At 33.2% G+C, this 26,784-nt stretch overlaps 2 protein-coding genes and 3 non-coding genes across 8 annotated transcripts in view; 1 reads left to right on the top strand and 4 right to left on the bottom strand.

The window, feature by feature from the left end:
• Positions 1-554: 554 nt before the first annotated feature.
• The window catches only part of LOC126717300 (cysteine synthase-like), a 29,116-nt gene continuing 2,886 nt past the window's right edge, over positions 555-26,784 (top strand). Inside the window, exons 1-11 of one of the 3 annotated variants that reach the window (XM_050418838.1) lie at positions 558-753; positions 2,196-2,259; positions 2,350-2,459; positions 2,586-2,643; positions 3,159-3,422; positions 3,503-3,640; positions 3,742-3,793; positions 4,836-4,915; positions 6,102-6,161; positions 6,247-6,327; positions 7,121-7,410. In XM_050418838.1, coding sequence (XP_050274795.1) covers positions 2,221-2,259; positions 2,350-2,459; positions 2,586-2,643; positions 3,159-3,422; positions 3,503-3,640; positions 3,742-3,793; positions 4,836-4,915; positions 6,102-6,161; positions 6,247-6,327; positions 7,121-7,210 — 972 coding nt within the window. In that variant the 5' untranslated portion in view covers positions 558-753; positions 2,196-2,220 and the 3' untranslated portion in view covers positions 7,211-7,410. Of the gene's footprint in view, positions 754-2,195; positions 2,260-2,349; positions 2,460-2,585; positions 2,644-3,158; positions 3,423-3,502; positions 3,641-3,741; positions 3,794-4,835; positions 4,916-6,101; positions 6,162-6,246; positions 6,328-7,120; positions 7,411-26,784 lie in introns of those variants that run through there. The other 2 variants (XM_050418837.1, XM_050418839.1) reach the window with 2 other exon arrangements.
• LOC126717301 (uncharacterized) overlaps positions 7,972-26,784 on the bottom strand; it is a 32,764-nt gene continuing 13,951 nt past the window's right edge. For both annotated transcript variants that reach the window (XR_007652514.1, XR_007652513.1), the window contains exon 5: positions 7,972-8,043. The gene's annotated coding sequence lies outside the window, so the exon portion shown is untranslated. The remainder of the gene's footprint in view (positions 8,044-26,784) is intronic.
• Positions 7,976-8,135, bottom strand: LOC126720120 (U1 spliceosomal RNA). Its single transcript, XR_007653274.1, has one exon. It is a non-coding gene; the product is annotated as a U1 spliceosomal RNA (small nuclear RNA).
• On the bottom strand, positions 13,742-13,903 carry LOC126720138 (U1 spliceosomal RNA). Its single transcript, XR_007653293.1, has one exon. It is a non-coding gene; the product is annotated as a U1 spliceosomal RNA (small nuclear RNA).
• On the bottom strand, positions 19,236-19,397 carry LOC126720141 (U1 spliceosomal RNA). Its single transcript, XR_007653296.1, has one exon. It is a non-coding gene; the product is annotated as a U1 spliceosomal RNA (small nuclear RNA).

Here is a 26,784-nt window from a genome sequence, read left to right as displayed (position 1 = left end):
AACACGATTGAAATCTTAAATAGTTTTACCAAAAAAATTATAATAATTGTCAATATGCCAAATTATTATTGATGATCAATTTTTCATAACGGTTTGAGATTTCAATTTTTGTTTGTTAGTTTTTCACACCGTATATTGTCAATATTAGCTACCCAATCCAGCTAAAAAAATATATATAACTATAGGATTAAAAAATGGAGAATAAAAAGACTGAAACCATATTTGCACTTCATACAATTTTTTTGCAGATTGTTTTTTTATTTTTTATTATTATTTTTTTTAAAGTAGAACTATAGTGACTTGATCCTGATTTGAATGGTCAAATCTTTGGTATCTCCACATAGCGCATCATAAGATGCACCTAAAGACAAAATTCGAATCAAAATGAATTTTGTGATTAAGACTTAAGACATGGTCTTGTTCTTGTCCCATGTACAAAAGTTTCAAGAATACAACTACTGTAGTGATTTGAAAAGCTTTTTTGACAGTACAAGGAGACAAGGATCCAAAAGTCTACGTCAATGCTGTAGTAGGTGAGCTGTCTGAATGAGTCTGAGAGCTCCATTGCAGTTCCCTAGAAAGCCTTGACTCCCCTAACAGGCTTGGCCAACGTCAATAACAATATAAAGAGAATCACACAAAAGGCTAAGCCACGTAGCAAAACATGCATACCCAATAGGCCAAATATATAGTTCAACAGTGTGTTTGTGTCTACAACTCTCTAGAGATCAGGTTTTCTTCTTCATGATAAAAGTTCGAGCTCATTTGCTCTGCTCTTTTTTTGTTTTAATTATAGCTCTTGTGGTTTTTGAGTTTCTGTTTGATTGTCAATTATTTGGGTAGTTGGTGATTCCTTCTCAATAAAACCTGCCTTAATAGAGCGTTTTCATCTTTGAGTACTAAGAAATTTTCTGGCTGTTTCTCTGTTTAATTTTTGGGGAGTTCATAATGACTTATATGTTTAATTCTGTGGTGGTTTTTATTCTTCTTTTTATTTTTATTTTTGGTCTTTTCCTCCAAGTAATGAATTATTGGACTGTTTCCACTATTGTGTAATGTGGAATCTTGCTGTTCATTTTTTTAATGATTTGTTTTTTATATTGAGGCTTCTTAAATTTTGGGTTTTTGAAATATATTTTTCAAAATTCTGCATAATTAGACACATTCCAAAATTGGGTACTTGGACATTTCTCAGCTATTACTGACCAAAAAAAAAAAAAAAGGAAAAAAGAAAATTGCTCAGCCATTACTGCATGTGCTCTATTTATGTTGAATATTTAAGTACACTGGCTTGTGATACGAAGGCACATTGATTTTGAGGTTCTGGTGATTCTTTTTCAAGAGTCTGCACTGGTACTTGAGAGTTCCAAGAAAAAACTACTGAGTCCTTGAAATTTCTTAGTGATTCCTCTGTTTTGGGCCCCTGCTTATTTAGATAGGCTCTTAACTTTGGTGTTCATTGGGGTTTTTTATTATATTTACCACTGACATATTTTTGCCTGACACTTTTTTCATGCTTTCTTAGCATTAATTGCTTTTTAATTTTATGCTCTTTGGTTGTGGAGCTTTATATAATTTGTAGGTTTGGCATTGATATCTTGTGCAGGGATTTCATCTTGGGGGGCCAAAAGATGTCCTAAATTCTCTTTATATGAGATAAATTATGTTGTTGAATCTTATCAATCATCTTATTCCAAACCCTATATATATCACATTTGAAAACAAAAAACTATATAGTATTTCAAATAAAAACGAGTTGATAAATTGATGACTATGATGATGAGAAAAAAAAACTATAACATTGGAAAAAAAATGCAGACACCAACAATCTGACACGAAAATGACACTTTAATTCAGCACTTTTGAAATTACTCAACATTATGTTTAATTAACCATACATATTGATAAATTATCCTCTATTTTCTTTCTTTTTATAACTGAAATTAGTAAATTAATTAGGAAAAATTAAAGAAAAATAAAATAAAGCATATTGTTTCCAATTCACATTATCTCAATCCAAAAATTTCCTTCTCTTTTCAATATTAATTCAAATAGTTTTATATTTTTCAAGACTTGGTGTGAGTATATTATTTTTGTTGGTTGTTAGCATGTGCACTGAAACATTTCTTGTAATTATATAAGACTGCAACTTTACATCTTCGAAACTCTCTCATTCTTTCACGATTTCCTTGCAGTTTATTTTTTGGGTGAAAAGATAACATGGAGGACAAGTGTGCAATCAAGAAAGATGTTACTGAAGTATTTCTTTATACTTAGAATCAAATTCTTTTCATGTTACTCTTTTTTCTTAAATTGAATTTTGCTAGTGGTAATTTTTGGCTTGTGCAGTTGATAGGCAATACCCCAATGGTATATCTCAACCACATTGTAGATGGCTGTGTAGCCCGTATTGCTGCCAAGCTTGAAATGATGGAACCCTGCTCTAGTGTCAAAGACAGGCATCTAATTTGTTATTTTTGTATTGATTATATTTTTCTTAATATTAAAGTGTTCTAGCAACAATAGGATTTGTTCAAGAATCTCTAGTTGAGACATGCATTTTGGATGTACGTTTTGACATGCAGGATTGCATATAGTATGATTAAAGATGCTGAAGAAAAGGGTTTGATTACTCCAGGGAAGGTTGGTATTAAAAAATCCTCACTTCACTGTTTTAGAAAAATTGAACCCCAACCCACCCTACCTGCCTCTCCCTAAATTTGTCTTTGTAATAGCAGCAATGTATTTGTCTCTTATACATGTTCATGTCCTATATATGTTTTCACCAAAGTCTATGCAGATGTTAGCATCATTATGACATAAAACAGTTAAATCGGGGTATTTCTTTGGATTTGTTTCCTAGTTCAGTGGTGCTCATATTGGAGTTAGTTTTTCCCTATTTCAATTTTTCTTCAAGTAATGTTTGATTACACAGAGACTTTGCTACATGAATTGTCTATATTATGAAAATTTTGAGCGAATGAGCTCTAGCACAGCTGACATCTCCTCCTCCCCTAACAAGTGCTATGTGGAGGGTGAGATCATGCGGTAAAGACTACTAAGTGTTTGTGTAACTTACCAATCTAAAAAGAAATATTATTGGAAGTGTTGAACTAACATCTTTCCCTTGATTCTTGATATGTTTGAATGGCGGAAAGACTGTCCTCATTGAGCCTACTAGTGGCAACACTGGCATTGGATTGGCATTCGTTGCAGCAGTTAAGGGTTACAAACTTATCCTTACCATTGCATCTTCAATGAGTCTTGAGAGAAGAATGGTGCCTCAAGCTTTTGGAGCTGAGTTGTACCTTACAGATCCTGCCAAGGGCGTTTATGGTGTATTTGATAAGGCCAATGAACTGCGAAGTAAAATACCCAATAGCTATATCCTTCAGCAATTTGAAAATCCTGCCAACCCAAAGGTATTCTTTGTGTTAGATATTTTGTGATAACAAATGTATGGTTGACACCCTTAACTAATTATGCTGCCAATCTTTGTTAGGTCCATTATGAAACCACTGGCCCAGAGATATGGAGAGATTCAGGAGGGAAAGTTGATGCCCTGGTTTCAGGCATAGGGACTGGGGGTACAGTAACTGGTGCAGGGAATTTCCTCAAGGAGAAAAACCCTGAGATAAAGGTTGACTTATGATTGTGTTTGTGTGTCTGTTTTGAGGGAGAGAGGGATAGAGAACTCACGTGACATGCTCCTAATGGTATGTTTCTTTTGGTAATGTCTAGGTGTATGGAGTAGAACCAGTTGAAAGTGCAGTCTTGAATGGAGGACAGCCTGGTCAGTTAACTTTTTGTTCATGGCCTGACTTCTTACTCTTCGTTCATGCAATTTCCCTTGTGTATATGTGAAATTCTGTACTTACAAGACTTTGAATTATATTGGTACAAGGAAAAAGTTCCAGATTTCCTGGTTCCATTAGTATGAAAAAGTCACCCCCTTAGAAAATAACAATTTGTGATACTTAATCAAACTAAACCAGACATATTGTAACTTTATGAGTTTGAATAATTGGTTTGAAGAGTATCAGTAGGTAACACATTTTGCAGATATCAGTTTGGAGTGCTATCAGTAAATTTCAAGGAGGGCGGGCCAAAATTGTTTGTTTTGTAGAAGGCTAAGTTTATTATGGCTTAAGTTTCACTGTTGAGTCACATCAGTGATTCATTAGCATTGCTATTAAATATAAATGTAACAGTTCTGTTTGATAACTGTACTTTCTGTTGTTATTGAACAATAAGGTTGATAAACGAAATAGCTATATATCTTCTGGAACTGTTCTATTTAGTAAATTCGCACAAGCTTTTCTACCTGCTAAGCATGCAGGCTTTAGTGTGAATGGAAGCTGCTCTACATGTGGAGCTTGAGTGACACTAAGCTGGTTTGATCAGGCTTTTTGAGGACTGGAGGTGGATGTTTAACCAGCTTCCATAATACACCTCTTAAGAAATTGCCAAAGGAAATTTTATTTAGTTTAAACTTAATGTAAAAAATTAATAGGAAGTGATGTATAATGTGTGATTTAGGGATGTAGTTTATTTGCGGTTGCTTTTGATGAGTTCAGCTAACATTTACTGCACCCAACTATTTGTTTGAAACTGATAATGGGAAAGCATCATATGTATTTTGGTGTTTATTTTTATGGTATTCTAAAGTCATTAGTCTAAAGTTAAGGGAGTTTAATTTCTTGAGCTAAAAATTTGGCTTGGGTCCTAGCTTGAGATAGGATGGAAAAAATCCTTTTCTATAATTGGGATAGAAGTTGCACAAGTTTGAATAACCGCATGTATAGTTGACTAACCAAGCATATGTGATATCATAGGCAAGCATCTTATCCAAGGAATTGGAGCTGGTATAATACCTACTGTTCTGGATATGAAGCTGCTTGATGAAGTTATTCAGGTGAGTCCAGAAACTATTTTATTTTCCTTCACCTTGATTTCACATGTGAAATTATGTACTTGTGCTATAGTTAGAAGTGTTGCATATTGAGTGAAAAGCATGAGCATAGTCAGAATACATTGTAATTATGGGTATGCAAGTAGAGTTATCTTTGCAATGGAGGTATAACTCATTTATCACCTTTGGAACATTATTTGTCATTATGGATGATTGAATTTTGGAAGGCAGATAAGTAGGCTCAACAAAAGGACATTAAGGACTAGGTATGTGAAAGTTTTGCCTAGAAAAGTCTTTTAAGTAATTTTATCAGTCTTAGAGGGTAGTTTATTTTAGGATTTTATTTTTTATTTTAGTCCTTTATAAGTGTAAAGTTCATTCCTGTTATACTTGGTTTAAGGGCACTTCATCTTGATGAGAGTCAGCTTTATGGGGCTTGTTTCTTTATATAATCCAGAGAATCGATTCTTTTGGGCTATTTCATGAATTATATTTTTAGAAATGAATAAATTACCCGTCACGCTTGCTTCAGGTTCAGTATGAAAATGAAAATGGTTCTGGAAGAACTTGTTTATCTTTGTTATTGTTTCTGTGAGTGAGACAGGAAAATAAAATTTTTACAATCATGAGATGGGTCATTCTCTTAAATGAATATGTCACACTACTCAGCTGAACTCAATATCTGCATTTTAGTATAAAAAAAATAATAATAATAAAAAAAAAATTAAAAAAAAAAAAAAAAAAAAAAAAAAAAAAAAAACAGAAATGATTCTGGAGACCAATAAGGAATACATATACATGGACAAGTTTGAGCATATTGTTGTCTTAGTTCTTATGGAAATTGGTCTTTCTATTTTCTTGGAGTTTGTGAGGGCTTTAATAATCGTTTAGTGACTGATTAAATACATTTTACAATGAAAAAAAAAAAAAAACAACAACAACAACAACCTAAGTTGGGCTTGGACATTCCCATTTAAAGTTAAAACAAAAGTTGCAAATCCTTGTGACAGTTATACGAACCCGTTACAGTGGTAGCAGAATAACTTCCTGTTTTCTGTTTCAATCTTGTTGAAGCGTAATGGCAATTACCGGCTATTGCTTACATGGCAACTCTCTGATCACTGGCATCTGCATATTTAACCATAGATTTTATTTCACGGACTCAAAATGCTTTTGGTAACTTTTTCAGGTATCAAATGAGGAAGCTATTGAAACTGCTAAACTGCTTGCCTTGAAAGAAGGTTTGCTGGTAGGATACTTACTTAAGGTAATGGCTCTATAAGAACTTTTTACAATTCATTTCTATGCTGAACGTGGAAGCATGTATTTTGCAGGTTGGGATTTCATCTGGTGCTGCAGCTGCTGCTGCAATAAAGTTGGCAAAGAGGCCAGAAAATGCTGGAAAACTTATTGCTGTAAGTCCAAGTGCCTTCTTTAAATTGATATAGAATCTTTGTTGCACTTCATTATATGTATTATGGTATTGTGCTTAGCTTGATTTAACTAATTTCAAAATTTGCTCCAGAATCCCTCTAATTATGTCTCATACAACTCCTTTTAGGATTTATATTTCTTCAATTTTCTCATCCTAACCCAGGAAGTAAATATTGTTCAAGGCTTCAAGCTCTACAGTATTTCAGCAAAGCTGCTGCTTGTGGGCTATAATATCATATTGATCAGCCCCCTTGTCTTCATTTGTTTATATAAATGGATCTTTAAAAATGAAATTTAAAATTGAAAAAAAAAATTGTGACACCCTAATGTTTTTTAAGTCCAATAATTTCAAAAAAAAATCATTTGAAAAAATTTCAGAATAATTTGGCCCAAGTTTTAATACTGGTGTTCCTAGGAGTTGCATAAGTATTGCATACCTGCTTAACTAACCTAGAATTGGATTTGATTCGTATTAAATGACCTACCTACAAAAAAGTAAAAAGTATAAATTCCTAAGTTGGCTTAAAACAAAGACCAGGTTGAGTCTGTATGGAAGTAAGGTTCAACATGGGTTTGGGCACTCCAAAAAACGATATATGCAATCCAGTTGTAAAACCTAAACTTGACCTTTTGCCACCCTCAACTCATTTTTCCATTGCACTTATGTGTAGGATTGTATCAAATGCACAGACGGCTTAGAGTTAGAGCTGTACTAGTCTGTGTATTCCAAACTCAATCCATTAACTATTCTGTTTGATTTTGTTTTGAATACAGGTTATCTTTCCCAGCTTTGGAGAGCGTTATCTGTCTACTGCGCTCTTTGATTCCATTAGGCATGAGGCAGAAAATATGACTTATGACTGATTGTTTCTGAATATCAGAAACTGCTTTATGTATGTTATGCAATCTACATATTTGAAATAATGAGAACTTCCTATGGTCTGTTTGCTGTATGATCAACAGCTTGACTAATAAAAGTTTGATAGATTGACTTGATAGCCTCAATCTTCAAATTTTTCTAAGCCTAAAGAATTCATATTTCAGGGTTACATTGCATTTAAATAGTCTGAGCTTTTGTATTCAATGAACATCATTTATTGCATTTTTATGATCCTTCAAGTCTATATATCTATGTATTACTGAAAAAAAAAAAAAAAAACCCTCTTTAGTGTTCATTTTCATGTCCTTCTAAAAATAGCATTTTTAGCGTGATGGTCACTTCACACTTAGATTAAGTTATAGTAAAATTTTTATTTTAAATAAAAAAATAATAATAATAAGGCATAATAAAAATCTACAAAAATAGGGCATAACACTTTGATTAACCCTTAACCCTATTACTTTAGTAATTTACTAATAACAATTAAGGGCACAAAGAGAAATATAGAAATTTAAATCTACTCAAATTTTATGACTCAAAAAAAATGAGAGGCACTATTCCACTACAAATCATAGATAATTAGTTATTATAGATATGATAAGAAAGTAGTTTCAATGTTCAAGTTTCTCCATAAAAATTCCACATTTTAGTGTGAATAGTTAAATCTACTCTTATTCTTTTCTTGAGAAAGATCTACTCTTCTTCTTGATTGCATAAGAAGAAGAAACCAATTTAGCATATAGTATTGGCAAGGGCTGCGCGAACGCAGGCCCCCTCTACCACAAATTATGACATAGGCTCCACCACTTGGGTAGACCTTAGGCAAGTTCCCCTCCTAAGTGCAATAGAGGTTACTAGCCTAGGCCATGGGCCTTTTTGATCACCCATTGACCCCGTCCAGGTAAGTATGTTGGTCTGTCATGCTCACATCTTATTTATACACCAAGTTGACCCCTACTGTGACATAAATTAGTGATGTGGGATGAAAGATGGATTGGTCATTGGTGTAATGTAACACATTGAGGCAGTGAGGCATAACATTGTTATCAACCAATTTAGGATTTTGGTTTGATCAAAACAATATTTTGGATGATCAAATATCAATCACTTTCCACCTTGGTGATAACTAACAATTCTGGAGGAATATTTGTGTCTGACAGAATGAGTCCTTCATATATTATGCATCTTATTATATATCTTTAAGTGTATCCATGCATATGCATGAGGTTACAAGCTAGTTTTCATGAAAGCAAGACACCCAAGTGTCCAAGACTCAAGTACTGCCTACAAGCACTCCCAAGTGTTCATGTGATAATCATTTTTGTGATAGCAAGACTCCAAGAATCCAATTGTCCCCATAAGCACTCCCAAGTGTCCAAGTATTCTAGAAAGTTCAAAATAAGTGTCCAATTGCCTCCACAAGCAATCTTCCACAAAGTTCAAAGTCCAAGTGTGCAATTGCCTCCAACAATTCACTATAGAAGAGCTTTAAAGAAGCAGTTTTTTGGCACAAGCCTAGAGAATCTAGAAAAGACTCCAAGCCTTCTACCATTAATACCCCCTTCTACTCTTGAGAAAACTTTACTCTTAAGAAAACTTTACTCTTATTTGTTGATAAGGAATATTTCAACAAAGTACTCATTACCTACATGCGCACCCATCACCTACATGCTCATTCATTACATATATACCCATTCGTCACCTACATGCTAATTAATGGGGAATATTTTCATCAGTCAGCTTTACTAGTCAGCTTCACTAGTCAGCTTCAGAGAACAGAAACCACAAGCTCGACTTGTCTAATGAGCTTAACTCATCTGAATTGGTTAACTCGTTCGTTTGTTCCACTTCACCACTATTCTGTCCCTAAAGACAGAAGAGTAAGGACATCTACTTGAAGCTAATCATCCTACTATGCTCAAGCGTAAAAACCGTTGCGCAAGACCCTCGTAAATTTTCGCAACCGCCAAGTATGGGAATACTAAACCCAATAATTTTAGTGCCGTTAGCCCATGTGCTAATGCCTACAATTAAGAAAAAGTGGTTACTTCAGACCCCTATATAAGCACCAAGATACATGAAAACACAATTATCAAAACTTTTTTGAGTTCATTGAGATCACTGTGAGTTTCTAACTTAACCTTAGGAGTGTCTTTGGCTAGCACCACACCAGTGCACTCTAATAGTATTTTCACTCTTAAGATTTTCTAACTTTTCAGGTTTTCTAATGACTGCAAGTTTGGATGATTGACTTACTAACGATTTCGTGCATCATCATTTGTAAATTGCATTTCTAGCAAATATCACCAAGTGTAGTACTTTTCAAAATATTAATGCAAGTGCATACATTTCAAGTGGAAAAACTTTCAAGTAACATTATTTTTATGGGAAATGTTAACAATGTCCTAAGGGTATTGGTTTAGGAACTATTTTTATAAATATTTTATGGGAAAACGATAAAGCAATTAATTTTGCTGACAACTTTTTATATTTCCCATAAAAGTGATGTCAAAAACTTTCTTGATATGGTTTATTAGCAATTGCCCTAAGGGCACTCGTTAACATGACCTTATTTTTATAACAATAATTACTCTGATTTATTATCTAATCCTTTCCATTATTGATATTTTGAATGCATATTTATTCAAAGTCGATTATCTAGTTGTCCTTTACATTCTTTGCTCTTTTTGAGGCTTATATATATAAATATATATATATATATATATATTTGTGTGTTTATATATTTTTAATTATGGGATCATATGTACTTAATCCGTGTGATTTGGGTTAGGTTGGGTTCTACAAGGCATGAAACATTTAAGTCCAATCCATTGACCCAATCCAACACATGGGGTGGATTAGGTTGGTTTTTACTTGAGAATTTATCAACCAACAAGATCTAGTTAGATTGAAAATATCTTCCAACTCAACCCAACCCAACTCATGTGTGCCCCTATTTTGCTAGCTCTAGTTCCATGAGCTAGAATGTAATCTCTTAAATGGAATTTAACTATTTTGTTATTGGCCACTAATTTTCTATTTAAGGATCCCACCCTATCCTATTCAAATTTGAGTTGTTAAAATTGTCAATCCATTCCCAACTCATACTATTAATAGTTTAAAAATATACACATTTTTAAATTTTATTCATAATTTAATTGTTACAAAATATTAATATATTCTGTATTTTGAGATTTTATTAAGATTTTAATTCAATGTATTTTGGTAGTCTAAAAATTTATTGTGATAAAATTAAAATATTATTCTTGAACTGTGTTAGAAAAATTCAAAAAAAAAAAAAAAAGGAGAAAAATGGAGCATTTACATTGGTATCCCTAAAATAGGATAAAAGCCTAATATAGGTTCTAAACCAAATAAAATAATGACATTGGCATCCTTACCTTTATTTAAAATAACTTTTTGCTATTTCTCCTAACACTCAATTAAAATTATTATTTTTTGCATTTTTTTTACATAAATTTATTATTATTGCAATTTTTAGGAACATATTATTTTTTATTTAGTATGTAAGTATTTCTATAGAAAATGTTTCTTTTCAAAACTAGTTTAGAGAGAAACTGTGGGGCCAAAGAATTTGACAATCTCGGCCCGCTTTATGCTAAGCCCAAGGCCCACGCCAAGGAGGAAGAAATGGCCGAGGACGAACAAAGAAAGCCCAAATAGCCTAGAGACGTTGCCGAGGACGATCCTGTTCTCGGCATTCCAGATCCCAAAAGGAAAGAACGGCACGACGTCAAAGGCAGCCTCCCAGAGCACCCCCGGAAATAGGACAAGTACAGTAGGACACCCATGGGGGTATGGTGTGGGAGCAATTCAAGGAAAAACTGTCACCTCCGCATTAAATGCACCCAACTAACGTTCTGGCCGCATTGATGAGGAAATGACCCTTGAACAGTGCGGTCTTGGTTGCCGCAATTCACAAAGGGTTTGGGAAGGTGGCTGATGGGACGAGCACTCCAGTAATGACCTGCATGATCAACAGATGGAGGGCCAAGATCGATTGGAAGGGGATATATAATGTGAGAGATCCTCCAAGAATGGAGGATCGAAAATCAGTAGGAAGAGAAAAAAGGAGAATACGGGAGCAATTTGCATGATCATAAAAGCTTTTGTAACCTAGCATTGAAGAAATAATAAGAACACTAAGTTCCTCGGACGAAACACCTGAGGACAAATTTTCATACTTTAGTCCATATCCTTGTTGTTCAATCTATTCATAACCGTGTCTAGTTGTTGTAATCCTCGCTAAAACCTAGTTCTTAAACCCATTCTCTATAAATTTATTGTATTGGGCTAGTTGGGTTTGAGTCTACTCATCCAATAGAAGAAGTGCTCGAACCCAGGCCCTACAGAAACTTTTCAAACTCATCTTATATCTTTTTATTGTGTGTGAATTTTGAAAATCTAACTATTGGATTGCATATTTTTTATGTTCTTAATACATATGTCAAATTTAATTCAAATCGGATGTTATTTTACTATTCAACTAATAAACTTATGTTTTATACATAATTTTATACTACAGAAACTTAAAATTTAAACATTTAATTGATGACATATCTATTTATCTTTGGTCTTTCTTGAATATTTGCAAGCATAGTGGATATGATAAAAACATGCAATCTAATAGTTAAATTTTCAAAATTCAAATTCAATAAAAAGATATGTGAGAGTTTGGAGGAATTCTCTAGAGAGAGAAACCTTTAACATTTCTAACCATCTAAAACAGTTTTTTTTTTTTTTTTAATTAATAGTTGGTGTTTGTGCTTTGAAAAGTAAAGAAAAAGTATGTGATTTGAAAATGAAAATAAATACAACTAGCCTCGTCTACAAATTCATCTGTTGTACACGATTTTATCAACATATTGTACATGGTATACCTATTACCTATATATTAAATACAAAGAAATGAAGAAGAGAGAGCAGACAGCAGAGCTATCCATTCTCCCAAAAAAAAAAAAAAAAAAAAAAAAGAGTTGTCAATTACAATGACGTCAAAATCAAATACAATGATGCCTAGAAAATTTTCTTTAGAAAAAAATATAGAGAAGGGAAAATAAAAAAGAAAAGTGAGGAAACTGAAGTAAGTAGTTGTTTATCAATTATTATAAAAAAAATTAAAAAACAATTTTAAAAAAAATTGGCCATGAAGCTTCTATCAAAAGTTACTGCTCACGTACATTTTTTCATTTCTTTTAATTATGGATTATTTAGAGAAATTAGGCCTGTGATGCCTCAATTTGATTGATTGTGTGTGAATGTGTGATGAGTCCCACGTTGGATATATACTAGGTTGAACTGGATTTTATTAACTCCTACAAGAAATTTCAATTGTAACTAGCTCTTTTGAAGTATAATGCAGATGTGGCTAGCACTTTTTCTTGACGTATAGCGTGTTGAGATTTGGATCTTCAATCTTCACTCCCTATTGGTGGAATGTTTAATGCCAGTTGTTATCCTTGCTTAAATCATAGTTGTACCCACTATGGGTCCGTTTGGATTGAGTTTATTGTTACTGAAATTGAAAACTGAAAGTACTGTAACAAAATAATTTTTAAATGTGTGAATAGTATCGTGGGACCCATTTTTAATATTTTTAATGCGTGAACAGTACATGAACAGTACGTAAACAGTATATGAACAGTGAACCCATGTGATGTTACTGTTCACGTAAAAAAAAAAAAAAACAAAAAAAAAAAAGAAACAAAACGTAAACGCAGAAAACGCAACTTTCCTTGCAATCCAAAGGCTCACTATAAATTCATAAGTTGTTAAAGATCATTCTGAGATTTAGCTTCTTATTTTGACAAAATTTCTTTTCATGCACTTAATGTAATAATGCTACAATTGTGTTAATTTAGTATTGAATTATATACATATTCTCATTCTTAAACCGTGATTTTTTTTTCATACTTTGGCACCCCAAACATAAGATCCTGACTTCGTCCTTATTAACAAATAGGGTATTAATTAATTTCACTGCAACTTCAATTATTCATTACTTAATTTCACTACTTATTCATTGCAACACTAGCAACCAAGAGAAATATTTACAAAGTTGGAGAAATCATTCATTAAAGAGAGACTCTTTTCTTTTCTTTTTTTGATAATCCATTAAAGAGAGACTTGAAATGCTTGAAACCTACACGCAAAACTTGAAAATTAAAACTCAAACAATAATAAACCCAATGAGTAAAACATAAACAGAAAGCTAAAAACCAAATGTAGAAGTTGAAGATATCAGGAACCCAGAAGACCCAAGTAAAAATGCCAAGAATGGATTTAACTTACTGATCATGGGACTTCAAAAATATTTAAATTTCTATAAATTTCCAATATTTTGAGATAACTAGCATGACTAAGAACAGAATTAGAGATTTGAAGAGAAACAGTATATATAACGATATTGAAGAATAAATTTCATAGTGCCAAATCACTTTAAATAAACAAATATAAAGTTAAAAAATAAAAAAATAAAATTAATGATTAGTTTGGTAGGGGCAGCGCTTGCGCAGTCCCCAGTGCAACAAATAATGACGTAGGCTCTTCCACTAGGGAAGACCTTAGGCTGGCACCCCTCCTTCATGTGCAATGGAGGCTACCCTCCTAGAACATGGGCCTTATGGATCACCCATTGGCCCCGTCCAGGTAAGTATTTTGATATGTGTCGCACGCTTTACTTTAGTACTATGCGCTAACCTCTCCTCTTCCTTACTTATTTCAATGTGGGACTTGTGGTCATTGAAAAACGCAAACCCAACATAGACACTATAATGCCATTGCAAGCCATTCAAGACTATCAAAAAAAAAAAAAAAAAAAGACTATGAAAGTCCTTTTTGTCTCTTTTTTTTAATTTCTCTCTTTTCTTTTCTTTTTTTGTGCTAAGAAAGTGAATTTATTAAGATGGTCCTCTCTCTACAGTAACTTTTACGTGAAAATTTCCCAATTTCCACCACTATTACCTTTATAGAATATATTGTTTTGCTAAAAGGTATGAGGCCCAATAATATATATCCGCAGTGAAAGTGAAACTTGTGCACTCGATGAACATCAATTTTTTTTTTTAATTGAACACCACCAATGCTATTATAAGTCTAACCTCAATTTAGTGGATAATGATTGCTTGATCTGATGTTATGTTATGTTGAATTTACCATGGAGTAATCTATCTATATATGATTTCAAATGCTCGTATTTGATAGTTTATGAAGACTGAAAGATCTCATTGAATCAGAAGTTTACACCTTAAAAATGAAGACTGATGAGAAGCTAACAATCACATTGTTTTATAGGTGTTTTTGTCAAATCTTTAATATGTCTCTGCCGGCTCGCGGCCCCCACCATCTGCTCCTGCCATTGCCTTCACCACCAATGTTTTAATCTTCACCAATGTTGACACAACTATTGTCAGCACCACAGTCTGTTTATATCACCTCTATTGCCACCAGCCCACCCCTACCATCATTATTATTGTTGCCTTCCCTTGGCTTGCAGCTATTGACACAACCACTATTGCCAATTGTCATCATCATTAAATTGATAGGATTGAATTTCCATCCATTTAAAACCTCATCATTTAGTAGATACTAATTATTGTTGCACATGCTAAGTTACACATTACTGAATATACACTTGAATTATTGTTTTCAAACACGATTTCACAATCATAACTAAAATCATATTTTGAAAACATAATTATTGTTGCACATGCTAAGGGTTTTTTTTTTTTTTTGAACGTTGCACACACTAAGTACATGTTATCATTTACACTATAGTTGAAATCTTGTTTTAAAACATGATTTCACAATTATAAGTGAAATCATGTTTTGAACACAATTTTAGTTGTATCCCCATACACATTGTATAATTAGTTAATTACCACTACTCTTTAGCATATTCACTTAGTTTTTTGCTAGTTTTGCATCTACTTTTACCAACTCTAAATTGTTGGTCTTTTAGCTTAGAGAATTTAGGGCAGTCCAGGACATGTTTGAGAGGTTGTTCAAGACTTAAACAAGTTTGAAAGGTTATTCGTGACCAAGGTCTAGTTTACTGCAAGCAGTCTAAGGATCTAACTACTCTTGCCTCCGTTACCAAAGTTTTAAGAGAACCAAATATAATAATGACCATGTATTTGTCCTTTTTATTATTATTGGGGATCTATCTACTTTGTCTCTGTCACCAAAGTTCTATTTTAAATCTCAACTATAACCTTAACAATATTGAGGGAAGTTCAATGATAAGAAATTGCGAACTCCCACGCAAGTATAAGCTTAGGCCTTTTTGGTAGTTCATGTAGGCCTATATCTTCACCACTCATAGCTCGCCACATGGTGAGTTGTGACAAAAATTGTGTTATTTTTTGTAGTCTAAATATTTGTTATAATTGGTGGTCTAGCAAAATGAAACCAGACGTTTTTTTTAAGGACTTTTTTTTAATTGCATAAATCATTTATGATAAAACTTTTTTTCCTTTTCTTTTTGCTGAATTTTAAAAAAAAAATTACAACAAGATTGACCCAAGATTTCTTGCAATCTTGGGAGAGATTTTCTAACGAAACATAAATTTGATTCTTCATATTTGCAAGTTGCAATCTTAGGAAAAAACATTGTAATGTAACATATGATCATATATTGACAGACGATTTAAATCATGCACTTTAGTCCAAGATTTCATGCAATCTTCTTTTCTGTCTTTTTTTTTTTTTTTTTTTTTTTTTTTTATTTGAGAAGGAGATTTCATGCAATCTTAGAAGAAATCTTCTGATGAAAGATAATTTTTTTTTTTTTTTGGTTAAAGATGAAAGATAAATTTGACTCTTCATACATGCAATCTTAGGAAAAGATATTATAATTAATGAACCATTTATTGAAGGATGATTTAAACTTCATGAACATGACAATTGACATATTAACAGCGATGGGTATATTAAAACTTGGGGTTGTTATTAAGATTATGTGGCATACCATTCACAGGAGCAAGTGGCCAAGGCTGGCATTAGCCTTAGGTCACTTAGTTCATTGGCTAGGACTTCTATTAGAAAAATGTCTTAAAATTGTGGGTCAATATTTACTTTCACTAAAAAGAAAAAAAAAAATAAATAAAAAAAAATAAAAAAAATATGTAGATTGTGCACTCTTTCCCTTACCTCCAAATAGACTCCCAAATTTTTAAATCAATAAAATTTAACCCGATTGAAATTTTAAAGATTTTTCCAAAATAATAGCAATAATAATAATTGTCAATGTGCTGAATTATTATTGATTATCTTTCTCATAACAACTTGTGATTTCAGTTTTTGTAATTTATTTTTTCACACAAAATATTGTCAATATTAGGTACCCAATCTTCCACCCAACTACACATCAAACAATCTCTCTCTCTCTCTCTCCCCCCCCCCCCCCCCCCGCCAAAATCAAATCTAAAAATTAGATTTCAACTATCCATAAATTAAAACTCATTCTAAAAAATAATAATAAATCTCTGTCTCCTTTATTAAATTTTACTCTTGAACCATGATATTTGATTTCCTATATAAAATGAATCTTGGTTTGGTAAGTATTTATTTATTAAATTGTGTTAAGGCTATCTAGTGATTCTATTGTTAAGTAAAGTTGCAATAATGCCTTTGATATATAATTCATATTATAATTTTACATTTAGATAGTGTTTATCTTATTTTAAATACTTTTTTAATTATAATTTCCTAATATGAAAATATCACTTCAAATGTGAAAAACTAGAGAGAGAGAGAGAAGTTGAATTTCAAGCAGGATATCGTGATAAATTTGTTACTAGCAATTAAAAATATAATAAAGTATATAGCTGAAACCTTACAAAAGATTTTTAAAAATATTCATTAAAAAGAGTTAAATAAAAAATAATGGCATAATACAATAGAAAGATAATAAAGAAAACAATCATAATGACATTCAAACAGGTAATATTGCAATTCTTGATTATATTTAAAAACTATATTTTTTTTTCCAATTTCACGTCTACAAAATTTTATTTACAGTACTTGAAATAACTATTTTTGCAGAAAAAGATTTTTGAAAATTGAAATTGATAATTCTACTTGATATTTGATTATAGTGCAAGAAGATTAAGTGAATTGGTATTTTATAAATTGAAAATAAGATGTTAGCAAATTCCTAATAACAAAATGTTAGATGTAACTTTGTATTTCAAAAAATAATAAAAATGATTTTTTTAAAATGTTATATATATAATTTATTGATTTTTTAGAAAAAAAATATTATTTAATTGGTATACTTAAAAACCCCACTTTTTTGTTTATTAAAAAAAAACAATTATAACTATTGTATTTGGTTTCAATTATATTGAACCGGCCTAACAAGCAGTTAAAATTTCACTATCGAGAAGAAAACAATTTATAACTTATATTACAAGAATCAACTTAGGTAGAATGCACTGAACCCAATCCTTACCTTATATTATTCATAGTGTTCCCAATTGAAGCTCAGATTTTTTTTTTAAAGTTATTCTAACTAATTATAGTAAACTATAGACTATAATATAACTATAGTATAGAAAAAAATGGAGAATAAAAATACTTAAACAATACTTGCACAGTTGCACTTCATATCGTAGAAAAAATGGGTCAATACTTGCACAGTGCACTTCGTAGCCGCTTCAAGTTGGCAAATGGATCAGATGGGATGAGAACTTGGAAATAAGTAGTTGTTTATCCATTATTATAAATTGCAACAACAAAAAAATTGGCCACGAAGCTTTTATCAAAAGTTACTGCTAAGTGCTAATGTGCATTTTTTCATTTCTTTTAATTATGGATTATTTAGAGAAATTAGGCCTGTGATGCCTTAATTTGATTAATTGTATGTGGATGTGTGATGTGTCCCACATTGAACAAATACTAGGTTGAACTAAATTTTATTAACTCCTACAAGAAGCTTCAATTGTGAGTTTGTGACTGTATAATGTAGATGTAACTAGTGTTTTTCCTTGATATGTTACATATGGTATTAGAGTCGGCCCAGTAACCCTATGTGGTCTCAAAGACACTATATCCCACAAAATAAGCCCTATCGAGAATACTTCAATTGTGACTAGTTTTTTTGAAGTATAACGCATCGAGATTTGGGTCTTCAATTTTCACTCCTTATTAATGGAATGTTTTAATTTACCGTTGTTATCCTTGCTTAATTCAGAGTTGTACTTCTCTCAAAAAAAAAAAAAAAAAAATTCAGAGTTGTACCCACTATAAATCCATGAGTTGTTAAAGATCATTCGGGATTTGGCTTCTTGTATTGACAAAATTTCTTTTCATGCACTTCTTCAATAATGTAATAATGCTACAAGTATGTTAATTTAGTATTGAATTATATAGATATTCTCATTCTTAAACCGTGGTTTTTTTTTTTTTTTTTTCATACTTTGGCACCCTAACATAAGATCCTGACTTCGTCCTTATTAATTAATAGGGTATTATTTAATTTCACTGCAACACCACTTATTCACTACTTAATTTCACTACATATTCATTGCAACACTAGCAACCAAGAGAAATATTTACAAAGTTGAAGAAATCATTCATTAAAGAGATACTCCTTTCTTTTCTTTTTTTGATAATCCATTAAAGAGAGACTTGAAACCTACACACAAAACTTGAAAATTAAAACTCAAAAAATAATAAACCCAACGAGTCAAACATAAACAGAAAGCTAAAAACCAAATGTAGAAGTTGAAGGTATCGGGAACCCAAAAGACCCAAGTAAACATGCCAAGAATGGATTTAACTTACTGATCATGGGACTTCAAAAAAATTTAAAATTTCTATAAATTTCCAATATTTTGAGATAACTAGCATGTCTAAGAACAGAATTAGTGATTTGAAGAGAAACAGTATATATAACGATATTGAAGAGTAAATTTAATAGTGCAAAATCACTTTAAATAAACATATAAAAAGTTAAGAAAAAAATAAAATTTAATGATTAGTTTGGCAGGGGCAGCGCTTGCGCAGCCCCCGGTGCAACAAATAATGACGTAGGCTCTTCCACTAGGGAAGACCTTAGGCTGGCACCCCTCCTTCATGTGCAATGGAGGCTACCCTTCTAAGACATGGGCCTTATGGATCACCAGTTGACCCTGTCCAGGTAAGTATGTTGAGACGTGTTACATGCTTTACTTTAATACTATGCGCTTACCTCTCCTCTTCCTTATTTATTTCAATGTGGGACTTGTGGTCATTGAAAAACGCAAACACAATCAAAAGGCGACTAGGGTGGACCGGTCAAGTACCCTCCAATGATTAAATCAGTTTTGTTTTGGAAAATAAGGTTCCAACTTTTGAGGAATTCTCTTAGGAAAAAACTTACCTTGACTTGATGTAGGCAAGTCCTTATATAGAGGGTCTAGGAGCGGTTACTTAATAACTTCCCCAAGATTTGTGGGAATTAGTAAGTTCAGACATCACTTCCACAACGGCTATGGAAGTTATAACCTCCAATCTTTCGCTACAACTACTACTGGAAGTTAAGCATCTATGAGGAAGTTACGGCGACAAATAAGGGTTTTATTCTCACTGTGGTCTGGATCTTCAACATATGTGAGTAAATCCCATCATTGAGAATTTCCTAAGTGTCATGTGATCGTCCAGGCATTTTTCCCATGGACGACCTCTTTAAACACCTGGCCCTTGGCTTTTGGACGAGTCAGAGATAGTAATTCTTTTGCTTCCCCATCAATTACCTTTATAGAATATATTGTTTTGCTAAAAGGTATGAGGCCCAATAATATATATCCGTAGTGAAAGTGAAACTTGTGCACTTGATGAACATCAAATTTTTTTTTTAAATTGAACACTACCAATGCTATTATAAGTCTAACCTCAATTTAGTGGATAATGATTGCTTGATCTGATGTGATGTTATGTTGAATTTACCATGGATTAATCTATCTATATATGATTTCAAATGCTCGTATTTGATAGTTTATGAAGACTGAAAGATCTCATTGAATCAGAAGTTTACACCTTGAAAATGAAGACTGATAAGAAGCTAACAATCACATTGTTTTATAGGTTTTTTTGTCAAATCTTTAATATGTCTCTACCAGCTCGCGGCCGCCACCATCTGCTCCTGCCATTGCTTTCACCACCAATGTTTTAATCTTTACCAATGTTGACACAACTATTATCAGCACCACAATCTGTTTATATCACCTCTATTGCCACCAGCCCACCACTACCATCATTATTATTGTTGCCTTCCCTTGGCTTGCAGCTATTAACACAACCACTATTGCCAATTGTCATCATCATTAAATTGATAGGATTGAAATTTCCATCCATTTAAAATCTCATCATTTAGCAAACACTAATTATTATTACATATGCTGAGTTACACATTACTGAATATACACTTGAATTATTGTTTTCAACACGATTTCACAATTATAACTAAAATCATATTTTGAAAACACAATTATTGTTGCACATGCTAAGGGTTTTTTTATTTTATTTTATTTTGTTTTATTTTTATGAACGTTGCACACACTGAGTTACATGTTATCATTTACACTACAGTTGAAATCTTGTTTTAAAACATGATTTCACAATTATAAGTGAAATCATGTTTTGAACACAAGATTTTAATTGTATCCCCATACACATTGTATATTAGTTAATTACCACCACTCTTTAGCATATTCACTTAGTTTTTTCCTAGTTTTGCATCTACTTTTACCAACTCTAAATTGTTGGTCTTTTAGCTTAGAGAATTTAGGGCAGTCCAAGACATGTTTGAGAGGTTGTTCAAGACTTAAACAAGTTTGAAAGGTTATTCGTGACCAAGGTCTAGTTTATTGCAAGCAGTCTAAGGATCTAACTATTCTTGCCTCCGTTACCAAAGTTTTAAGAGAACCAAATATAATAATGACCATGTATTTGTCCTTTTTATTATTATTGGGGATCTATCTATTCTTGTCTCTGTCACCAAAGTTCTATTTTAAATCTCAACTATAACCTTAACAATATTGAGGGAAGTTCAATGGTGAGAAATTGCGAACTCCCATGCAAGTATAAGCTTAGGCCTGTTTGGTAGTTCATGTAAGTCTACATCTCCACCACTCATAACTTGCCACATTGCGAGTTGTGACAAAAATTGCGTTATTTTTTGTAGTCCAAATATTTGTTATAATTGGTGGTCTAGCAAAATGAAACCAAACGTTTTTTTTAATTGCATAAATCATTTATGATAAAACATTTTTTCCTTTTCTTTTTGCTGAATTAAAAATTAAAAAAAAAATTACAACAAGATTGACCCAAGATTTCTTGCAATCTTGGAAGAGATTTTCTGACGAAACATAAATTTGATTCTTCATACTTGCAAGTTGCAATCTTAGGAAAATACATTGTAATGTAACATATGATCATATATTGACAGACGATTTAAATCATGCACTTTAGTCCAAGATTTCATGCAATCTTTTTTTTTTTTTTTTTTTTTTTTTTTGGAGAAGGAGATTTCATGCAATCTGGAAGAAATCTTTTGATGAAAGATAAATTTGACTTTTCATACATGCAATCTTAGGAAAAGATATTATAATTAATGAACCATTTATTGAAGGATGATTTAAACTTCATGAACATGACAATTGACATATTAACAGCGATGGGTATATTAAAACTTGGGGTTGTTATTAAGATTATGTGGCATACCATTCACAGGAGCAAGTGGCCAAGGCTGGCATTAGCCTTAGATCACTTAGTTCATTGGCTAGGACTTCTATTAGAAAAATGTCTTAAAATTGTGGGTCAATAATTACTTTCACTAACGCTCTGTTTGTTTCAGCATTAACATTTTCTGGAAAATTGCTCATTTTCCAAAGAGCATTTTCTAGAAAACTGTCTCATTTTCCAGTGTTTGGTAACGACCTTGAAAATGAGCTTGAGAATGTTTTCTAGTGTTTGGTATGCAATTTTTAAAAAAATATTTCTTTTATAATTTAAAACATGTATATTATGTAAACTAACTAATGTAATCATTATAAATAAAAAACCAAGGATGAATTTGGTTTTCATACTAAAATTTTGACAATATATACAATCAAAATTAATTAGTTGTCAAATTTTCATGATCTCTACCACTCATCTTGTTCATATATATAGACAGTAACGTACGTACACACACATATATCAATCATTTGTCTATATATATATATATATATATAAATTTGACAGGTGACTACATTTTCAATAAGTATAAATAATAATAACTTTTAATTGTCTACTCTTTTTGTTGGTATACTAATTGTCTACTTTGGTCAACCACAAGTCTCCAATATTATTCTAAATTATGTATTTATATAATGTACTGTATAATATATCATCATTACATAGTATCTGCCAACAAAAAAAGTATTTGTCAACAAATTTTCCTAAACAATTATCATTCATTATATAACAATATTATTAGTCCACGGTAAAGATTGTCCCATGTAAAAGCAATTTAGAGCAATATAGATACTATGTTTACAATTTTCATCTTTTACTTCATCCTTTCTTTCTTCTTCTTTTTATTTTATTTTTTATTTTTTTGCATTTTATGTACGAAAAAGAAGTAACTTTTGCCCGGAATCCATCAAATTGAAAATTTCTTAGAGAAAAAAGAAAATCGAGTTTGAAATTCAAAGCAAAGAATTGGGATTTTGGTAGAGAGGAATGAAATAATTACCATTGCAAATTTGTTCTCCTTTGCAAGTCGGAGCTATTGACTGATTAGTGAAGGAAAAAAAAAATCTAATCAAAGAATTGCGTTATAGAGGGGAAGAGAAACATGGAGAAAAGAGAGAAGAGAGATAGAGAGAGAGAGATCTATGGGAAGAGGAGAGACCAGAGTTAGTGACAGTGAGGGTGTGAGGAGAGAAAAAGCAAAGGGAAGAGAGAAAAAGTGAGAAAACTTACCATGAGAGAGAGAATGCGCCAAAAAATTATGTTTTCCTCGGCTATAGACGAAGATAATATTTATAGGAGATACAACGCGTGAGAGAGAGATTGTTTTCCAAAAAAAAATTTTGGAAAACAACCTATAGAAAATAAGCCTTATTTTTATTAGAGTTTTCTGTTGACTAAAGATAGTTTTCCATTGACCAGGTTTTTTTTGTACTACCAAACACTGGAAAATGTGGAAAACTATCTTTACAGAAGGTTTTCCAGCGAAACAAACAGAGCGTTACGCTCCCTTACCTCCAAATAGACTCCCAAATTTTTAAATCAATAAAATTCAACTAGATTGAAATTGTAGGGGTGAAAGGCCAAGGAACCCATATCTATGTATATATTGGGCCAGGGGCCCAATCCGAGGACGTAAAACACTTCTAGAAGGGTCTGTGCCAATAAGGGAATAAATGGAATCTAATCAGGGCCACCCCGGGGAAAAACGAGGAAGAATCCTTCCTCGACTGGGCAAGACCGAGGAGGAAGGGCATAGTCTGCCATCAAGAGCAACATTCCGGACCATTTCATGGAAGAGGATAAGTATTAAGAAGGAACAGGACAAAAGAGAGCTATAAAATATCTAAAATAAGGATGCTACCATGGCATTCAATGCTCTGCAGCTGGTCAAACATACTTTTCAGCCTTACAGTTACTCTCAAAGACTTTAGGGAGAGGTTGATGGGACAAGTATCAGAGTTATTAATCTAAATCTACACATGGAAGGTGGAAATAAGAGGAGGAGGATAGTATAAAATAAAGGAGGGACCTTGATAGAAAGAGATCCAAAAAATGGAGAAAGAAAGGAGGGCAGCAATAAGGACCGGACTAATAGCCTAATCTGGAAGACATACAAGAACTGATCTCCTCGGACCGTGTCGAGGGTGATTTTCTTTAAGTATAACCTGCATGTTCTTATTTTATTGGCATTTCAATCTACCATAACAACTATCTAACTCATTAGAGCCTAGATTCCCAACTCATTCTCTACAAATTCATTGTTTTGGGGGTTTTTTGGGCTTATGTCCATATATCTTTTGGGTCAGGGAGCCAAATTGCGTCCTTACAATTGGCGCCGTCTGTAGGAAAGTCTAGTGTTTTAGTGAGTTCAACGCTCAACATACCGAGGCAATGCAGCAGGAGATCGATCATTTAAGGAGGCCATTTTGGCAAGGATGCATGCTACGAGGAGGATTGCCAAGTAGGATACGATATTGGGGGCTTTCTATATCGAATACATACCTCACGCTTCTGTGGAGGGTGAAGCCTTCATTGATCTGGTGGCCGAGTTCGCTGAAATCCTATTTAAAAAATTGAGAAACAAAACATGGATGAAAAGTTAGCTGGCATGGTCTCACTACACCGGACCCTTTGTCCAGGAGGATACATATTGATGATGTTGCAAATCAAAGGGGATTCGAAGTGGGGCTAGTTTTAGTATCTCCTGAAAAGGTATTATTATTAACGAAAGTTTCCATTGACATATGCTTATCCATTGTGCTAATGCATTGTACTTCACAATGGCATCTTTTATAAGTGTTCAAACAGAACCATAGTCATGCCTGCAGTCCTCAGACCAGATGCTTTGGGGAAATTAACACTATGGCATCTTTTATAAGTGTTCAAACAGAACCAAAGTCATGCCTACGGTCCTCGGACCAGATGCTTTAGGGAAATTAACACTATGACATCTTTTATAAGTGTTCAAACAGAACCAAAGTCATGCCTACAGTCTTCAGACCAGATGTTTTGGGGAAATTAACATTATGACATCTTTTATAAGTGTTCAAACAGAACCAAAGTCATGTCTGCAGTCCTTGGACCAGATGCTTTGAGGAAATTAACACTATGACATCTTTGTAAATGTCTGGCAAAACCTAAGTACAGGATGGCCCCCTCGGATCACTTGCTTTGGATTGAGTATTCTATGATGGATTGCACAGTTCGCAGTACAAGCACACGGTCATTTTCCTTATTATTTTTTTTTACTAAGTTAATTTACTTAAGTTAGCAGCCATGCACTACTACCGGCTTTGATAAAGTTAGAGTGGCAATTTTTCATTACTAACAACAACATCAATTTTAAGTCCCATTAGAGGGAAAAATAACAACGTCACCATTCATAAAAATAGTTATTGCAGAGAAAAAAAAGACTCACGAAGTAAAAAGTGCAACCCTTTTTATTAGATAAAGGAAATGTACATTATGCATAACAGCAAACCTCCACTACAAAATAGGAGACCTATCTATCATTTTTTCTCCTAATTACAAGATGTTCTGCTATTAAGGCTGAAAAATAGGAGACCTATCTATCATTTTTTCTCCTAATTACAAGATGTTCTGCTATCAAAGCTGAAAAGCAAAAAACCTGTCTATCTTTGTTCTTGTTAATTTGCTCGATCAACCTTGGATTGTTTTTACATTTATGCACACATGATATGTGTTGAAACCCAAAACGCTGTCACACCAAAAATCTGATGCAATCTGCACTTGCTATGTGCCTTGGCTGGAGAAGAAGGATCTTCTTTCTTGCTTGGCTGGCAGGAACATCTTTGGCCTCTGCTTCCTTCGTCTTGACCGCATCATCTAGGGCCTAAGCGACATCCTTGGTTTCTGAGGAGGGCCCGGTTTCCTTGCCCTTGCCTTTATCCTTAGCCATCTCATCCCCTAGGCCTTGATCCCCATCTTAGCTGGATCCTTTGAAAGCCTTGAAGATTTGAGAGTTTGAAATTTCTAGAGAACTCAAAGATTTGTAAAGCGAAGAAGAATGATTCCCGGGGGCACCTTATATAGAAGGCAAAACCTAGTGGGAGTTATCCTGCTCGAAATTCGAAGAGAAAGTTACAAGCGAGAAAAATCCCGCTCAAGTTCCAACAAAATCCTCAGCTGTTGGATCAGCATCACGTTGTAGAGTGTGGGGAACATGGAGCCACAAGAATTTAATGAAAGCACGTCTTGTATATTGAAATGTCAGGAGCGTGACTTAGACAGTTATCTGTACAGTCAGAGGGGATGTAAATTGGGCGAGAAGGAACTATCATCACGTCGACATCCTCCTTTCCCCCTGAGGAGTCAGAAAGAAGGATCTCGAGAGGCTATTTAGGGGTGAAAGGCTAGGGAGCCCATATCTATGTATATGTTGGGCTAGGGGCCTAATCTGAGGACGTTAAACACTTCCAAAGGGGTCTATACCAATAAGGGAATAAATGGAATCCGATCAGGGCCACCCCAGGGAAAAACGAGGAAGAATCCCTCATCGGCTAGGCAAGGCCGAGGAGGGAGGGCATAGTCTACCATCAAGAGCAACATTCCGAACTATTTCATGGAAGAGGATAAGTATTAAGAAGGAACAGGACAAAAGAAAGTTATAAAATATCTAAGATAAGGCTGCTACCATGGCATTGAATGCTCTGCAACTGGTCAAACCATGCTTTTCAGCCTTACAGTTACTCCCAAAGACTTTAGGGAGGGACTGATGGGACAAGTATCAAAGTTATCAATCTAAATCTACACGTGGAAGGTGGAAATAAGAGGATGAGGATAGTATAAAATAAAG

This window comes from Quercus robur, chromosome 3 (assembly GCF_932294415.1).
Source record: "Quercus robur chromosome 3, dhQueRobu3.1, whole genome shotgun sequence".
NCBI classification, from domain to species: Eukaryota; Viridiplantae; Streptophyta; class Magnoliopsida; order Fagales; family Fagaceae; genus Quercus; species Quercus robur.
The sequence above is the reverse complement of the archived record's forward strand: the minus strand, read 5'-3'. Positions and strand labels throughout refer to the sequence as shown.